We start from the raw sequence: 13,454 nt of genomic DNA on the forward strand, positions 1-13,454 counted from the left end.
CTTTTTGATCAAAGTACAAATATATATTTTTTTAATATTGCGTAAACGTAAATGCCTTCTCTTCTCTTCCTTTCTGCATCTTTTTGAAAAGCATTTATTGGAACAAACAGAGTTGAAATCTGTTTGGAGTCCACCTATTTTGAAGGGGTGCTATTTTAAATATTTTGAAATACTAATAGCCCGGTCAATTTAGACAACTGAAATAAAAAAATCCAGGAAAGCTAAATTTCCGTAAAGACCTTGGGTTTATAGTTACAAATAAGGACCCCATCGATTCGATGCGTCGGCACTTATCCGGGGTCAAACATCAAACATAAGAGCAGTGTTAAGCGCTGCTATTTCTGGTTTGAAGAGTGTGGTAAGGGAGACATTATGCGAGGCGTTTCAGCTTAGTTCTCAGGGGTAGCAGCACATCTGTGGCCGACCTCAGGTACATCTTATCGTATCTGGGGTTGATTACAAATGTCTATGGTCGGCTGTGTAGCCTTACCATCAGGTAGATTACATATTCGTCTGCTAGTCTTATTTTATAAAAAAAGGGAAATAAAAGTCATGTTTTGATTCACGTGAAAACAAAATACTTTAATAGTATCCTTAGGTTAAATTCATTTAATCATTTAATTCAATCATCCGATTGATTTGGTTGATATCGTTGTCCGATTAACGGGTTAATATTATTCGAAACGGCCCCTCTGGGTTCGAAGAGGTAGCACTGGAGGAACGCACTCCCGAGTACTCCGGTGAAGTAGGGTTTGTAGTTGTAGATTAAGTACTGATTTTCCTCAGCGACATCGGTGAAAGTGTGAAAGTTCTTCCTGCACTCGCTCACGAAGAAGTCCATGAAGTAACGGTTGGCTTTCACCGCTTCAGCTGTGTGCGGGTGGTTCTTACTCAGTTTCCATTCGTATGCTACTTTCTCGGGATGAAACTGGACTCCGTAGAATGGGTATCTGGAATTTAAATAGTTGTGGAGTTGCTAAGGGCGAATATGGATTCGCCCTTAAAAATCGCAAAACAATTCTCACGTAGTTAATGGTAACTACGTGAGAATTGTTTTGCGATTTTTTGAAAGCCAAATAAAGTTAAGAACTATACACATGTTCTGTAAGCAAGTATATGTTAAAATCTTTCCAGCCGTTTGTCTGTAGGGCGTATCAAACAGTGTGACATACATACATACATGCTTACATACTTACATACATGCAGTCAAGTAAAAAGGTACTTCAACTTATTTATCATCAAGAATAACTACGCTATGCTAACTTTTAACGAAAACTACTTTAATTTTGATTCTTTAACGGTCACTTTCTACACTCACAACTTGTGGAGTTGTGTTGTGTGTGGGTTTCCTTTTTTCTAGGCACAAAACTCATACAGAGACGAATACCCAAACACCCAGACCCAGAATCCAAATCCATTATTTTTTTATTTCTGGTCTGGGGATCGAACCTGGAACCCTCTGCACATCAGACCGAGTCATTAGTTCCTTATACTTTACTGTTATTAAATTGTTTGTGGACTTACTTCTTGTTTTCGAAACTTGCGATAAACTTTATGCCAAAATAGTCGTTGCTATATGATGTCGCTCGCCAGCTCTTTGTCAAGTTATACTTTTTTAGATTCTGGAAAAGAAAAAGGTATTGTTTTATATTATGTAAGGAGATAGTATTTACTCACCCATTTCTGCCCCATATCTACCTCAGCAACGTTAAGCGCTGCTGTGTTCTGGTTTGAAGGATGTGGTCTGATGATAAGGCTACTGCTGCCCATGGACCAGATGTAATCAACTCCAGATAAGATTAAATTCCTATCTGAGGTCGGCTACAGATCCGCCGCTACCCCCGAGGACTAAGCTGAAACGCCTCGGAAATATACTCGGAAAAGAAATAGGTGTGGGAGTGGTATGCGTACACAGATCAGTCTTATCTGTGGCCGACTTTAGATAGGAATCTAATGTGATCTGAGGTTGATTACAGATGTCCATAGACGACAGTAGCCACTATCAGATGGATTGCAAACTCATTTGCTACCTAATCTTATACAAAAATACACTTACCTCATCTACAATACAAAACTGATGGACATTAACTGTTATATCTTCGTTAGCGAGCAGTTGAATCACATCTTCCGGGGCATTCTTAAACATTTTGCTCGAGCGAAAATCTGGAATTTAAAACATAAACATTATTAAATAATTCGTGAGTACGAGTCGAACTCGCACATAAGGCTTCCGTATCACTAAATGTTCATTACTTTTTATTTATTGTTATTCATTTTATTATTGTCAACAATACTTAGTTATATGACACAACAATAGATGGCGTTGGAGTTAAAATAACTATATTAAAATATGTTTTATGTTATAATAATAAACGGATTGTAAAATTTTCAACCGTCTTCCTAGTACGGTTTAGTAGATGGAAAAATGCCGAAAAATACCGGTTTGTTGTATGGAGACCCCTTTAGTATTCAACTTTATTTTATGTTTAGTATTTGTTGTTATAGCGGCCACCGTTATGCATCCTCTGTAAATTTCATGTGTCTATCTATTACGGTTCCGGAGATATATCCCTGTGACAGACGGACAGACGTATAGACAGCGAAGTCTTAGCAATAGGGTTCCGTTGTTAGCCTTTGGATGGAACCCTAAAAATAACATTTGTGTAGTTTTTAAATGTATGGAATAAAATTTTATAATTTATAGCTTGTATTTTAGGTGTTTAACAATTTTTATCATCTCTATAGAAATATAAAAGATAAAAACAGTTTAGCCCCTTTGTGTATTTCTCTCTTTTCTTTTCTTTGCTTTCCTTTCTTTCTCTTTCCTTTGCTTATTCTTTGTTTTGGTAGCTATTGTCGAGCTTTAGGGTCATACTCGATTTAGGAGCAATGTAGAACACTAACTACATTATAAAACTTTTACATTCATAGTCCCATAGGACGTTTTCTGTGTCATGGACACAAGATAACCAGACCTAGAAGAGAGAAAAATACATCATTTTCACATCTGTTTGACCGGGGATCGAACCCGGAACCCTTTGCGTATTCGCACAGTATGGTGAGTGTTCCGAACCAACTAAAATATCAGTTGAACATGAAAATCACTACTTACCATTCGTAAAAGCCAGCGGCAAGTTACCGTACGAGTAGCATCGTATCCTGTTCTCCACTTTACCACGCCCTGACGCAAGGATGACGAGGAGTTCGAACCCAAGACACGTTCCAAAGATAGGGAAGTAGTCCCCTTGGTCGTTCAGCTTCTGTGCTATCTCGTAGATGTGCTGGCCAGCGTCCGCGTAACCATTCGACTGGTTGAAGAAAGTCGCTCCACCGGGCAATAAGACGCTGAAGATTGGAAACGAAGTTTTGAGACTGAGTTTTTGATTTTTAGAACGATTGTCGCTTAAAAATCGTGAGATATACGTAATGATAGCATCTAATTTTTTTTCGCCTGTAGGCTTCAAATTTTTTGGCACTTGTTATATTTTTTCGGTTTTGGGTCCTACTGACCCACCCTACTACCCCCTACTAGGAGGTACTAGGTGGGGGACTAGGGGGACTACTAGCCTCTTTTGACATGAGCTAGATATCTATGCCGAGTAAACTTTTTTGGTGACTGAACATAACCACCTTTTTCAAATAGTCCGTTCGTTAATCTTTCTTATCGTTAAAGAACAATCTTGCTGAAAGGTAATCTAAGCTGAAACGCCTCGGAAAAGTATTTCTCCCTTAGCACACCCTTCAAACCAGAATACGGCAGGGTTTAACACTGCTGTTATGAGGCAGAAATGAGTGTGGCGGTGGCACAAAGGGTTTCTACCACCTTCAATACGTATACAAAATAGAATACATATGTATTAAAATATAGAATAGTCGTAATGGAAGAAAATTGTTTGTTGTTTAATGTTGACCTCGTGCTCAGCTCAGACTTGTATTGTAGTATTGTACTTTTATACACAGTATCACGACGTTATGTCGTGATACTGTGTATAAAATGTATTAGATTATTATCGATGGACTCTATTGTTTCAGCTATTTTGTTAGCTCCAGACTCCTATCTGATTATTGATGTATTTTCTAAGTTTATGTATTTCATTGCACTGTTTAATGTAATGTTACAGTGGATGGCCAAATTATAAGAACAGTACTTTAATTTTATTTTAATTAGTACAGTAACTTTATTATTTCGTGCTTCAACTGAATTTTTCAAACAAATTATTGGTTAAACTTTGTACAGTGTGATTAATTTAAAATCTTGATCACTTATCAAGAATCGATGACAATACACGATATTAATAATTTATAATAACTATAATAATTTTGTCTCATTCTCTTCATCGAGATCGTCAGGATTAACGATATTTCTTATACGATTTCAGCAAAATCTAATCTAATTTCTAATCTAATCTAATTTGGGGTTGATTACAGATGCTCATGGGCGGCAGTAGCCACTTACCACTCCAATATTATAAAAAAAATCTTACCCATTAATTTTGCTCATAATATTTTCATAGTAGCTGCGGTCTCTGCCGATCCTGAAATTGAGAAAGAAACATTTGTTTCACACGGATTTAAATAATTAAAAATATATTTATTAATAATAATAACCTACACAGATGGTATATATTTTCATAATTAATCTTAATTATGTATACAACATAGGTGTATATTATGAATAAATAATTTATTTAAAATTTGTCAATAATATAAGTATCGGTATTTTTATTACACAATTTATTTGATTTTTCATATAACATTTACCTAACCGTTATTTTCCCACAAAATAATATTGTTAAAATATACCTACATTATGGGCACCACTCTCGCGCCTGCCGATTCAACATCTTTCACATAAGACGCCGCGATGTAGCTGGTGTAATTCTCCTCCGGGTACTTTGTGTGCAAGTAGAACGACTGCTCTTGTGAGAGGATACCAATGATCGGACGGTCATTCAGAACCACCTCCTCCGACTGTACCACCACAGCACCTTCGCAGTGCAACAGATACACCAGCGTGAGCACCAAAGCCGCTTTCATCATTACGAACTCAACCCAAAAAACTATAGACCCACTCAACCACCTAGAAATTATATAGCTATCATTATCACAATCAACGCTTATCTAATTTTTATCTTATCATTAATCTCATCTTGATCTCGCGACAAATTTGACTCGTCACCGATAAACAGTAGCTAAATACTAACCAAAGCGCTAACGTGAGAATATCGTTCAAAACGAAAGCAGCTATGTTTTGTCCTAATTTAGAATTAACCGCGCACATTTGTTTGGCCACGAAACGTTTTCTAAAAATACGAACGATACATCTCCTGCAAATTATCAGATTTGTTCACCGCGATATGATTTAGACATGTTATTACGTAAAACAATATGTCAAATCTATCATGTATGTTTATAGTCGATTCAATTTTGTAAATAAACTAGCTGTTGTTCACGACTTCGCTCGCATGATGCGATTTTAGGATTGAAAACATTTAATTACGTAAATTTAAGTTACGACGATCATACAAAAAATTTAAGAGTAAAGGTAATATAGCCTTGAATTGTAGACATTAAAATCGATATGCGAGAATAAATACTGACAGGCATCTCAGCCTAGTCCCCTTTAGTTTTGAACTTGATTACTTGATCTGATTGTAGTCCCTGCTTATAAATGCATGGGAATTCGAACCCAGGACCCCTCGATCGAGAGAGCGTGATTATGATTGTATAAAGTACTTATTAATATTACATACAAATACCAAAGTAAACCATACCACCAAGAAGAGGATTGAGCCTTCGTATTAAATCCACTATGATGATATTATTGTTTATTGGGTGGGTGAAAACTTTCAAAGCATTCCAACTTAGTCCTCAAAGGTAAGCAGTAGCAACGCATCCGTAGCAGATCTCAGGCAATTATTTAGTTCCATTTGGGGTTGATTAAAATAGTCCATGGGCGGCAGTGGCCACTTACTATCAGTTGGATTGAGAGCTTATTCGCAAATAAAATAAAAAAGAAAAAAACCCTTATACCAGAATACGATTTACACCACTGGCCACGAGTTCCACCACTTTACAATTGTGCATTTCATGTGAATGCCATTTGCATCTTTATTAAAGCTATATATCTATTATTTCTAATGACTTTTTTTATCCTTAGATATGGCTATGGAAAGATAAGATAAATGAGCAATTACTGTTGCAGATAAAGGGAAATGAAGTAAACAATGTAATAATTAATAACTACTTTTCTACGTTAGCGATAAACAATATGCTTACCGTGCAGTGATTATTATCTACTGATTGAAACTCGGCCTATCAATCGAGGGGTCCGAGGTTCAAATTCAAGGGACCTCCGATTTTTTAATTATGCGTATTAGAAATTAATTATAACTTGCTTTCACGGTGACGAAAGTATCGTGGTAAAACCTGCCTGTTTGAAAGATCTTTAAGAAAGTTCTCAATGACTTATTCACTCAATTCGCTCTTGGCCAGCGCGGTAGACTATTGCATAATTCTTCTCTTTCTGAGAAGAGGTAGGACAGTAATGGATTGATAACGAATATCGGAACTGAGAAAAGTATAGGTATGTTGGGGAACCCGTCAGGAGCAAAGTTACTTTATCTTCATTATAACATTGCAATGGGACGAATACATTTTTTATGCGTTTAAAAAACAAACAAATTTTAGCGCTCAATATGTATTGAGGTTACAACCGGCGGCGGCACGATGCTCGAATCTCGATAATCACACGCACAACTACATTAGTTTAAAGAGAAATATAACGCTTTTACCTTACGTGACAATTTCTACCAATACATTTTAAAATTAAACTATTTAGTACTGTAGGTACTTAATTATGTATTAAATACACTACATATAGGTGTCCTTTAGGTACTCGAAATTTGTTTTAGATACAACCTCTAATATTAGACGCTTCAAAAGAGAAAAATATTAAAATTAATGCGGTGAAATATTTGTTAACATTTTTATCAATATATCAGAAACTCAGTAGGTATAAATAATAACACTGATAAGCTACCCCTTAAAGAGTCACGTACTTATAGATGATTTAGCATAATATAAGCAAGCACTCATACCGCGAGGTTTTACCGCAACTTTGTAATACAAGATACACTCATGGTAGGAACATACAAAATGATTCTACCATCAGAAGGCTACAATCATCTCTACTAACTCTACCGATAGTAGAATATTGATTTACAGACACAGAAGTTACCTATCGTCGATAGAGATAGGTAATCGATAGGTATCGATGGTAGACAAAAAACTGATTTTTCGGGGTATCGAGCGCACCTTATTTTTGGTCCTTTTCTTAATTTATCTATTTATCCCTCTATATGTGAATCTAAATGAGATAGGCTAAATTTTCACAATACATATCTATAGCTAATATAATAAAGAATACTAAAAAAATGGTTCAGCATATAAAAAAGAAACTGGTATTTTTAACATTTTTCGATTAATCGAGTAGTTAAACCCTCCACCTAGGAATGGAGAGTAGCATTTGGCCAATAATTTCTCTTATCAAAAAATACTTCGTAGTATATACATACGAGTAAATGCTAATATTTGCTCACGAGTACAAATTTTAATACTAATTAACTCAAAATCGCTCGAACTGCTTTGAACTGCTTCAAATGCATCGACCACTTCAAAAACAGCGATAAACAAGCTTTATCTTCGTGTATAATTCCAAACTCCGTTATTTCAATATTTTGTGTCCATTAACATTAATGACAATTTTTAATTTAGAAATAACGTTTGATCATTAAACAGGAAATGGCTAAAATCAGGTTGGTTTCAATGTTTATTTTTATTTAATGGAATATATGTGGCCAGTAGTGATTATTATGTAAATTTGAACCACACGTCGCTATCCATGAGGATAATGGAACGCTTTATCTACGCTAGGGTTTCACCAGGTTGACCTGGGGCTACTGCCAGAAGCACAAACTAAAAGGGGCGCTTTTTATCAACCCACATAAGAAATAATCTACTATGTTATCTTTATTACAAAGAGTCAGCGAAAAAAAGGTCGTTAAGATTTTCAAACACTTGATTCATTAAAGTAATTATTCTCTTTTTTCTGCCTTATAAAGTCTTGAGGGGGTGCAACTTCAAATCCTAAGAGGACAAAATTTAAACCACTCACTACCCTACGACGATGACGAACCAAGATATTAAATGCACCGGACATGACTACTGCATCTAATGACGATACGCACGTAGGTAGCTATTTAAAATAACAAAGGGAGAGCCAATCTGAAATCTATTCGATTTTAAATGACTATTATACAAATAACTATCTAAATAAAAAATAAGTAGGTATAACAAACACTAAATACAATGATCAATACAAATCAAAATATTTTTTGTATTTACTTACCTTCTGATTTCAACGCTTGTGTTCTGAAGCTAAGGATTGCATAAAGCGCATTTATAAATTTAATTATAAAATTAAACATTATATAGGTCAATATGTATACTGATATTAATAGAGTCTAGAATCTAGATTATTTATCCATTTGTCGTAATATTATATAGAACCAACAAGACTGGACTGAAGTATTATGTTCGAGGTTCTCAGAGCATGCGCAGTTCAGCCCTACAGAACACAAAAAATGTCGTCATTACAAGAGTTTTCATATCGAATTTCCCGCGGAACCATTTGCGTGGTTCCTTTTTATTTTTATACATTTCTTTTTTATTTTTATACACATGCATACAATATTTTTAGAATAACAACCAAGTAATATAAAAATACCTATCCAGTATCGTGTGACTATAATGTACGATAAAATATTAAAACCCCACCAAAATAGTCTTACTTCACTAATAAAACTTGCTTGAAAATGCCAAATTAATAATGAAAAACTTAATACTTAAGTACTTACTTTAAAACTTCATAAACGTAAGTGTATTAATTAAATGGTCAATTTAATTGATGTGATACCTATATGAGGATTTGTTAGTTACATTAGGAGTCTATTTGGTTTCACTGTCTATGGTCAAAAATAATTTGGATGTCCCTTGCCTGTGATCTATGGAACATGTAAACAATAAAATGTCACTTTTTAACAGCGAGATCAATCAGCAGACACTAAAACTGTCGGACTGACCTAATAAATGAACAGACCTAAAGGAATGATTGTGGAAAATCAAGATGTGACTTTACTAGTGCCTATCATATATATAAATGTCAAGGATATATTTTAATTTAAAAAGCCCTATACTAATAAAACATAATTTATTCGGTATAGTTAAGATACTCGCCGAGTGTAGACGAATAGATGCGAATACATGTATGTAAATAAACCATTTGCTGATCGCCTTGGGATTTGTCTCCTCCATTCTTCGCAAAAGTCGCAGAATATTATAGATTGCGACTATATTATACAGTGCGACTCAAATATTACAATACGCTGCGTTCGTATACTCGTCATTCAGTGAATTTTTCGGCCGAATATACGCGAGTATCAAAATCGGGCATTGACCAACGGTTTTGTTGTATCGTATAATTTTAATAAATCGTGCCCGACACCCTTTTTGTCTATAGCATCTAATTAAAACATTACTCTATGTTTAGTATGGTAACACTAAAATCCGTCGTCAAAAAAGAAAAATGCCGCTGCAGAAAAGAAACGTAATGATAAAGGTATTTTGATAATAAGTATTCCCGTTTCAATCACACCGGTATATATTGCAAAAGTGATTTACAATTAGTGCATATAGAACGGTCAATCGATAACTTATTTAGTGTAAAGTGTACAGCAATACTTTGTGTTCTAGGTTGGTTTCCTGCGTTGACAGTGGAATTCGCGTATTTTCTTTTACGAGTGAAGTTTGTTGATATAAAATGTTCGAAATGGTAAGCGATGCATCGTAATTAATTACTGTTTTGATATTTCAGCATTAATAGAAAAATGGGAGTGTGTGTGGACGATTATAATCATGTCGTATTTCTTCTTCTAGAGCAACGCTGAACCTATGCAAGTGGACGTTCCACTTGAGGACAATGAAAACAATGAAACTGAGTGCTACGTGGTTGAGAATCCCTCATTGGATTTGGAAACATACGCTGCCTCCTACACAGGATTCGCTAAGTTGTACAGATTAATGTTTGTATCAGACCATTGTCCTTCACTTAGATTAGAAGCTCTGAAAATGGCTATATCCTACGTCATGACCACCTATAATGTAAGTCTCTACCAAACTTTACATAAGAAGCTCGCTGAAGCTATAGCCACAGCTGGCCTGCCAGATGTAGCAGTCCAGATGGGCTCACAGGACATTCCTGTGTTGGACAGCATTTGGATAGAATCTAAGACCAAAAAAGCTGCTATCAAATTAGAAAAACTAGATACAGACTTGAAAAATTATAAAACCAATTCCATTAAAGAGAGCATTCGAAGAGGACATGATGATCTCGGTGACCACTACCTGGACTGTGGTGATCTCACCAGCGCCTTGAAGTGCTACTCGAGGGCGAGGGACTACTGCACCAGTGGGAAGCACATAATCATGATGTGTCTGAACGTGGTCAAGGTGTCAGTGTATCTACAAAACTGGGCCCACGTCCTCAACTACGTGTCCAAAGCTGAAGGGACACCAGATTTCAATGAAGTTCCAGGGAAGGACTCAAATCAATCTATTCTGACGCGTTTAAAATGTGCAGCCGGGCTAGCCGAGTTGGCGACAAAGAAGTACAAGTCTGCCGCAAAACACTTTCTAGCGGCCAGCATTGATCACTGTGACTACCCAGAGCTCCTGAGTAGCAACAACGTGGCAGTGTACGGAGGCCTGTGCGCCCTCGCCACCTTCGATCGATCTGAGCTACAGAAACAAGTAATAGTTAGCAGTTCTTTTAAATTATTCCTAGAACTAGAGCCACAGTTACGAGACATTATATTTAAATTTTACGAATCTAAGTATGCCTCCTGTTTAAGGTTATTGGATGAGATTCGAGATAACCTGCTCCTAGACATGTATTTAGCTCCCCATTTAAATTCACTGTACATGCAAATTCGGAACAGAGCTCTTATCCAATACTTCAGCCCGTACCTGTCGGCTGATATGAGACTGATGGCTGCTGCATTTAATCGAACAGTAAACGCTCTGGAAGATGAGCTAATGCAATTAATACTTGACGGTCAGATCCAGGCCCGTATTGATTCGCATAATAAGATTCTGTATGCTAAAGATGTGGACCAAAGAAGCACCACATTTGAGAGGAGTCTGGCTATGGGGAAGGAATATCAGCGACGGACATCCATGTTAATTTTGCGTGCTGCCATGCTCAAGAATCAAATTCATGTAAAGGTATGGATTCTCTTATAGTTACTGCATTTGTTTTCTATTTTTTTTTTTAATTCACATCACACATTTTAGTTCACAGTTCAAAATCATTATTAGGTAAATGTGGCAGATTTATAGCTTATTTAATAGTTATACAATTTTTTCATCTCAAATAGGTAATTTATGTTAGATGTTAACATGAACATCTTTTGTAAACATTGTATTATTATTCAACAATTATATACTAGAAGTATCTGTTTAAACTATGTATTTATTTATGCATCTAAGTAGATATTTATGTAGGTATGTCTAATCTATTTTTTCTGTATTATAATTTAATTTCAACTGTGTTTTAAAACTGGAAGTAATATCAATATTAATATCCTGATTTTTATATGCTTGTAACAATAAATGCTCACTTAATTTGCGAAATTATCAACTTGATTAAGGAATTCACATCCATAAATTTGAGTTATTGTTGTATAAAGGACTGAGATATTATATTTTAATTAATATTGTTACATTTCCATTTTATTGACTCATTAATGTCTTAATTTTATTTCTCCAAAGATTGACTGATCTTTACAACATCAACAAGAATAAATTCAATATGTGTATACATATAAGATTGCATAACATAATTATGTACATATTACTTCATTACTAACTTTATAGGCAAGTGTTCATTCTTCATAATTACCAAGAATTCCTTAACAGAGTAATACCGACTTTAAAATTAATGTGTATTCAATATGTTTTAATATTTGATATTGAATTTCAGAATATCGGTCGCGAAACTGGCCCACAAAGTGGAGAAGCTCCTGGCTCAAGCACCAGCCTTGCTGTGCCCTTGTGATTTAATTACCTCCTAAGATAGTCACCTTGCTTTTACATGACAACTTAAATGACAGCAATGGAATATTGCTATAGCACTTAATGTAACAGTTTCTTATAGAATAACTTTATGCGTTTACTTTGTCATGTGAAGATTAAGCTTCATTGGTAAACACTTTTTTGTGTAATGAACAATATCCGCTTTCGTTAATTGTGTACTTGGAATACTGCAATAGATTTGCGTAGATTCTACAGCAACTTTGCCGGTCGGATTTGCGTCACCCCTTACGGAGAATCTCCCATTGGCAATCACACACATTTGAAAGCTGGTGCAAGCATTAATCGCGACATTGTTTATACAGAATAATTCTATGTAACCACAAAATATTATGTCTACGTAATTTTTAATAATATTAAAAAGTAAATGCACTGTGTTGTTTTATTTGCATTCTTGCTCGCGCCTTCACTCACTATACATGTTTTGCGTTTTATTTTATTTAACTTTAAAGTTTTGTACATAAATTTGTAAGCTGTCTTCTGTATTATTGTAAGGTAAACATGTTTTATATAAGACACTCAGTTAAAACATCGCATACATGAGCGACTGTCGATAAAAAAGTTAGCTTGTGTGAGGTTGATAATAGAAATACGGTTCCGTACTTATTCACTGTAACCTATTCATATAGACACTTACCCCGTGGTATATAATTAGGGGCATCACTACCCTAGACATAGAAAGCTCCGATCGATATCGTTCAATTGAACATTCATTAAAAATTAAGGACATACAGACTTCGCGCTAAAATAATGAAGTATTCTTCTAATATCAAATAGCTACATTTTGTTCTACATTCCCTCCCAAATAGCAATGTTAGTTGAAATTGGTAACGAAATTTGGAGACTTAGGGTTGACCGCCATTATGTTTCGTCCCTGTTGTGAATCATTTAGTGTTGTGTCATTTAGTAATCAACTTTCAGAAATCGTCTCGATAAGGCGGTTGAACCTTACTTAAAAACATGTGAAATCATGAGACCTTACATGAAATCATGTGACCCACCCTACTTAAAACCTGTTTAGAAGAAATCAGTTTTGACGAGATCCCGCGCGATGGAGTAGTCACCGTATCAATGTAATGCTCAGGCGTACGCAACGATTTAGTATTGAAATATTTTTAAGTAACAGAGTAACTTCATATAGTATGTAATGGAATATAGAATAAAAAATGTATACGTGGCAGATATCTTCGTGATTAGGCTTTGAAGGCACCACCGCGCTACATCTATTCCTGGCTAACAAATGC

At 35.4% G+C, this 13,454-nt stretch overlaps 2 protein-coding genes across 4 annotated transcripts; one reads left to right on the plus strand and one right to left on the minus strand.

The window, feature by feature from the left end:
• Positions 1-555: 555 nt before the first annotated feature.
• Positions 556-9,104, minus strand: LOC140756112 (gamma-glutamyl hydrolase). Of its 3 annotated transcripts, none has more exons than XM_073091524.1 (7): positions 8,919-9,104; positions 4,808-5,080; positions 4,485-4,535; positions 3,113-3,345; positions 2,057-2,163; positions 1,525-1,622; positions 556-950 (listed from the first exon to the last, which is right to left on the minus strand). In XM_073091524.1, the coding sequence occupies exons 2-7, from the start codon at positions 5,038-5,040 to the stop codon at positions 623-625; spliced, it is 1,050 nt and encodes a 349-aa protein (XP_072947625.1). In that variant the 5' UTR covers positions 5,041-5,080; positions 8,919-9,104; the 3' UTR covers positions 556-622. The 3 variants fall into 3 exon arrangements, with proteins under 3 accessions (XP_072947625.1, XP_072947626.1, XP_072947624.1); XM_073091525.1 differs by lacking the exon at positions 8,919-9,104 and adding an exon at positions 7,578-7,734; XM_073091523.1 differs by lacking the exon at positions 8,919-9,104 and adding an exon at positions 5,205-5,399.
• A 438-nt stretch (positions 9,105-9,542) lies between these two features.
• On the plus strand, positions 9,543-12,582 carry CSN1b (COP9 signalosome subunit 1b). Its single transcript, XM_073091239.1, has 4 exons — positions 9,543-9,679; positions 9,814-9,892; positions 9,997-11,343; positions 12,101-12,582. The coding sequence occupies exons 2-4, from the start codon at positions 9,881-9,883 to the stop codon at positions 12,173-12,175; spliced, it is 1,434 nt and encodes a 477-aa protein (XP_072947340.1). The 5' UTR covers positions 9,543-9,679; positions 9,814-9,880; the 3' UTR covers positions 12,176-12,582.
• Positions 12,583-13,454: the final 872 nt, after the last annotated feature.

This window comes from Epargyreus clarus, unplaced genomic scaffold (assembly GCF_041222505.1).
Source record: "Epargyreus clarus isolate Ecla_fem2 unplaced genomic scaffold, WU_Ecla_fem_2.2 ptg000034l, whole genome shotgun sequence".
Classification (NCBI taxonomy): Eukaryota; Metazoa; Arthropoda; class Insecta; order Lepidoptera; family Hesperiidae; genus Epargyreus; species Epargyreus clarus.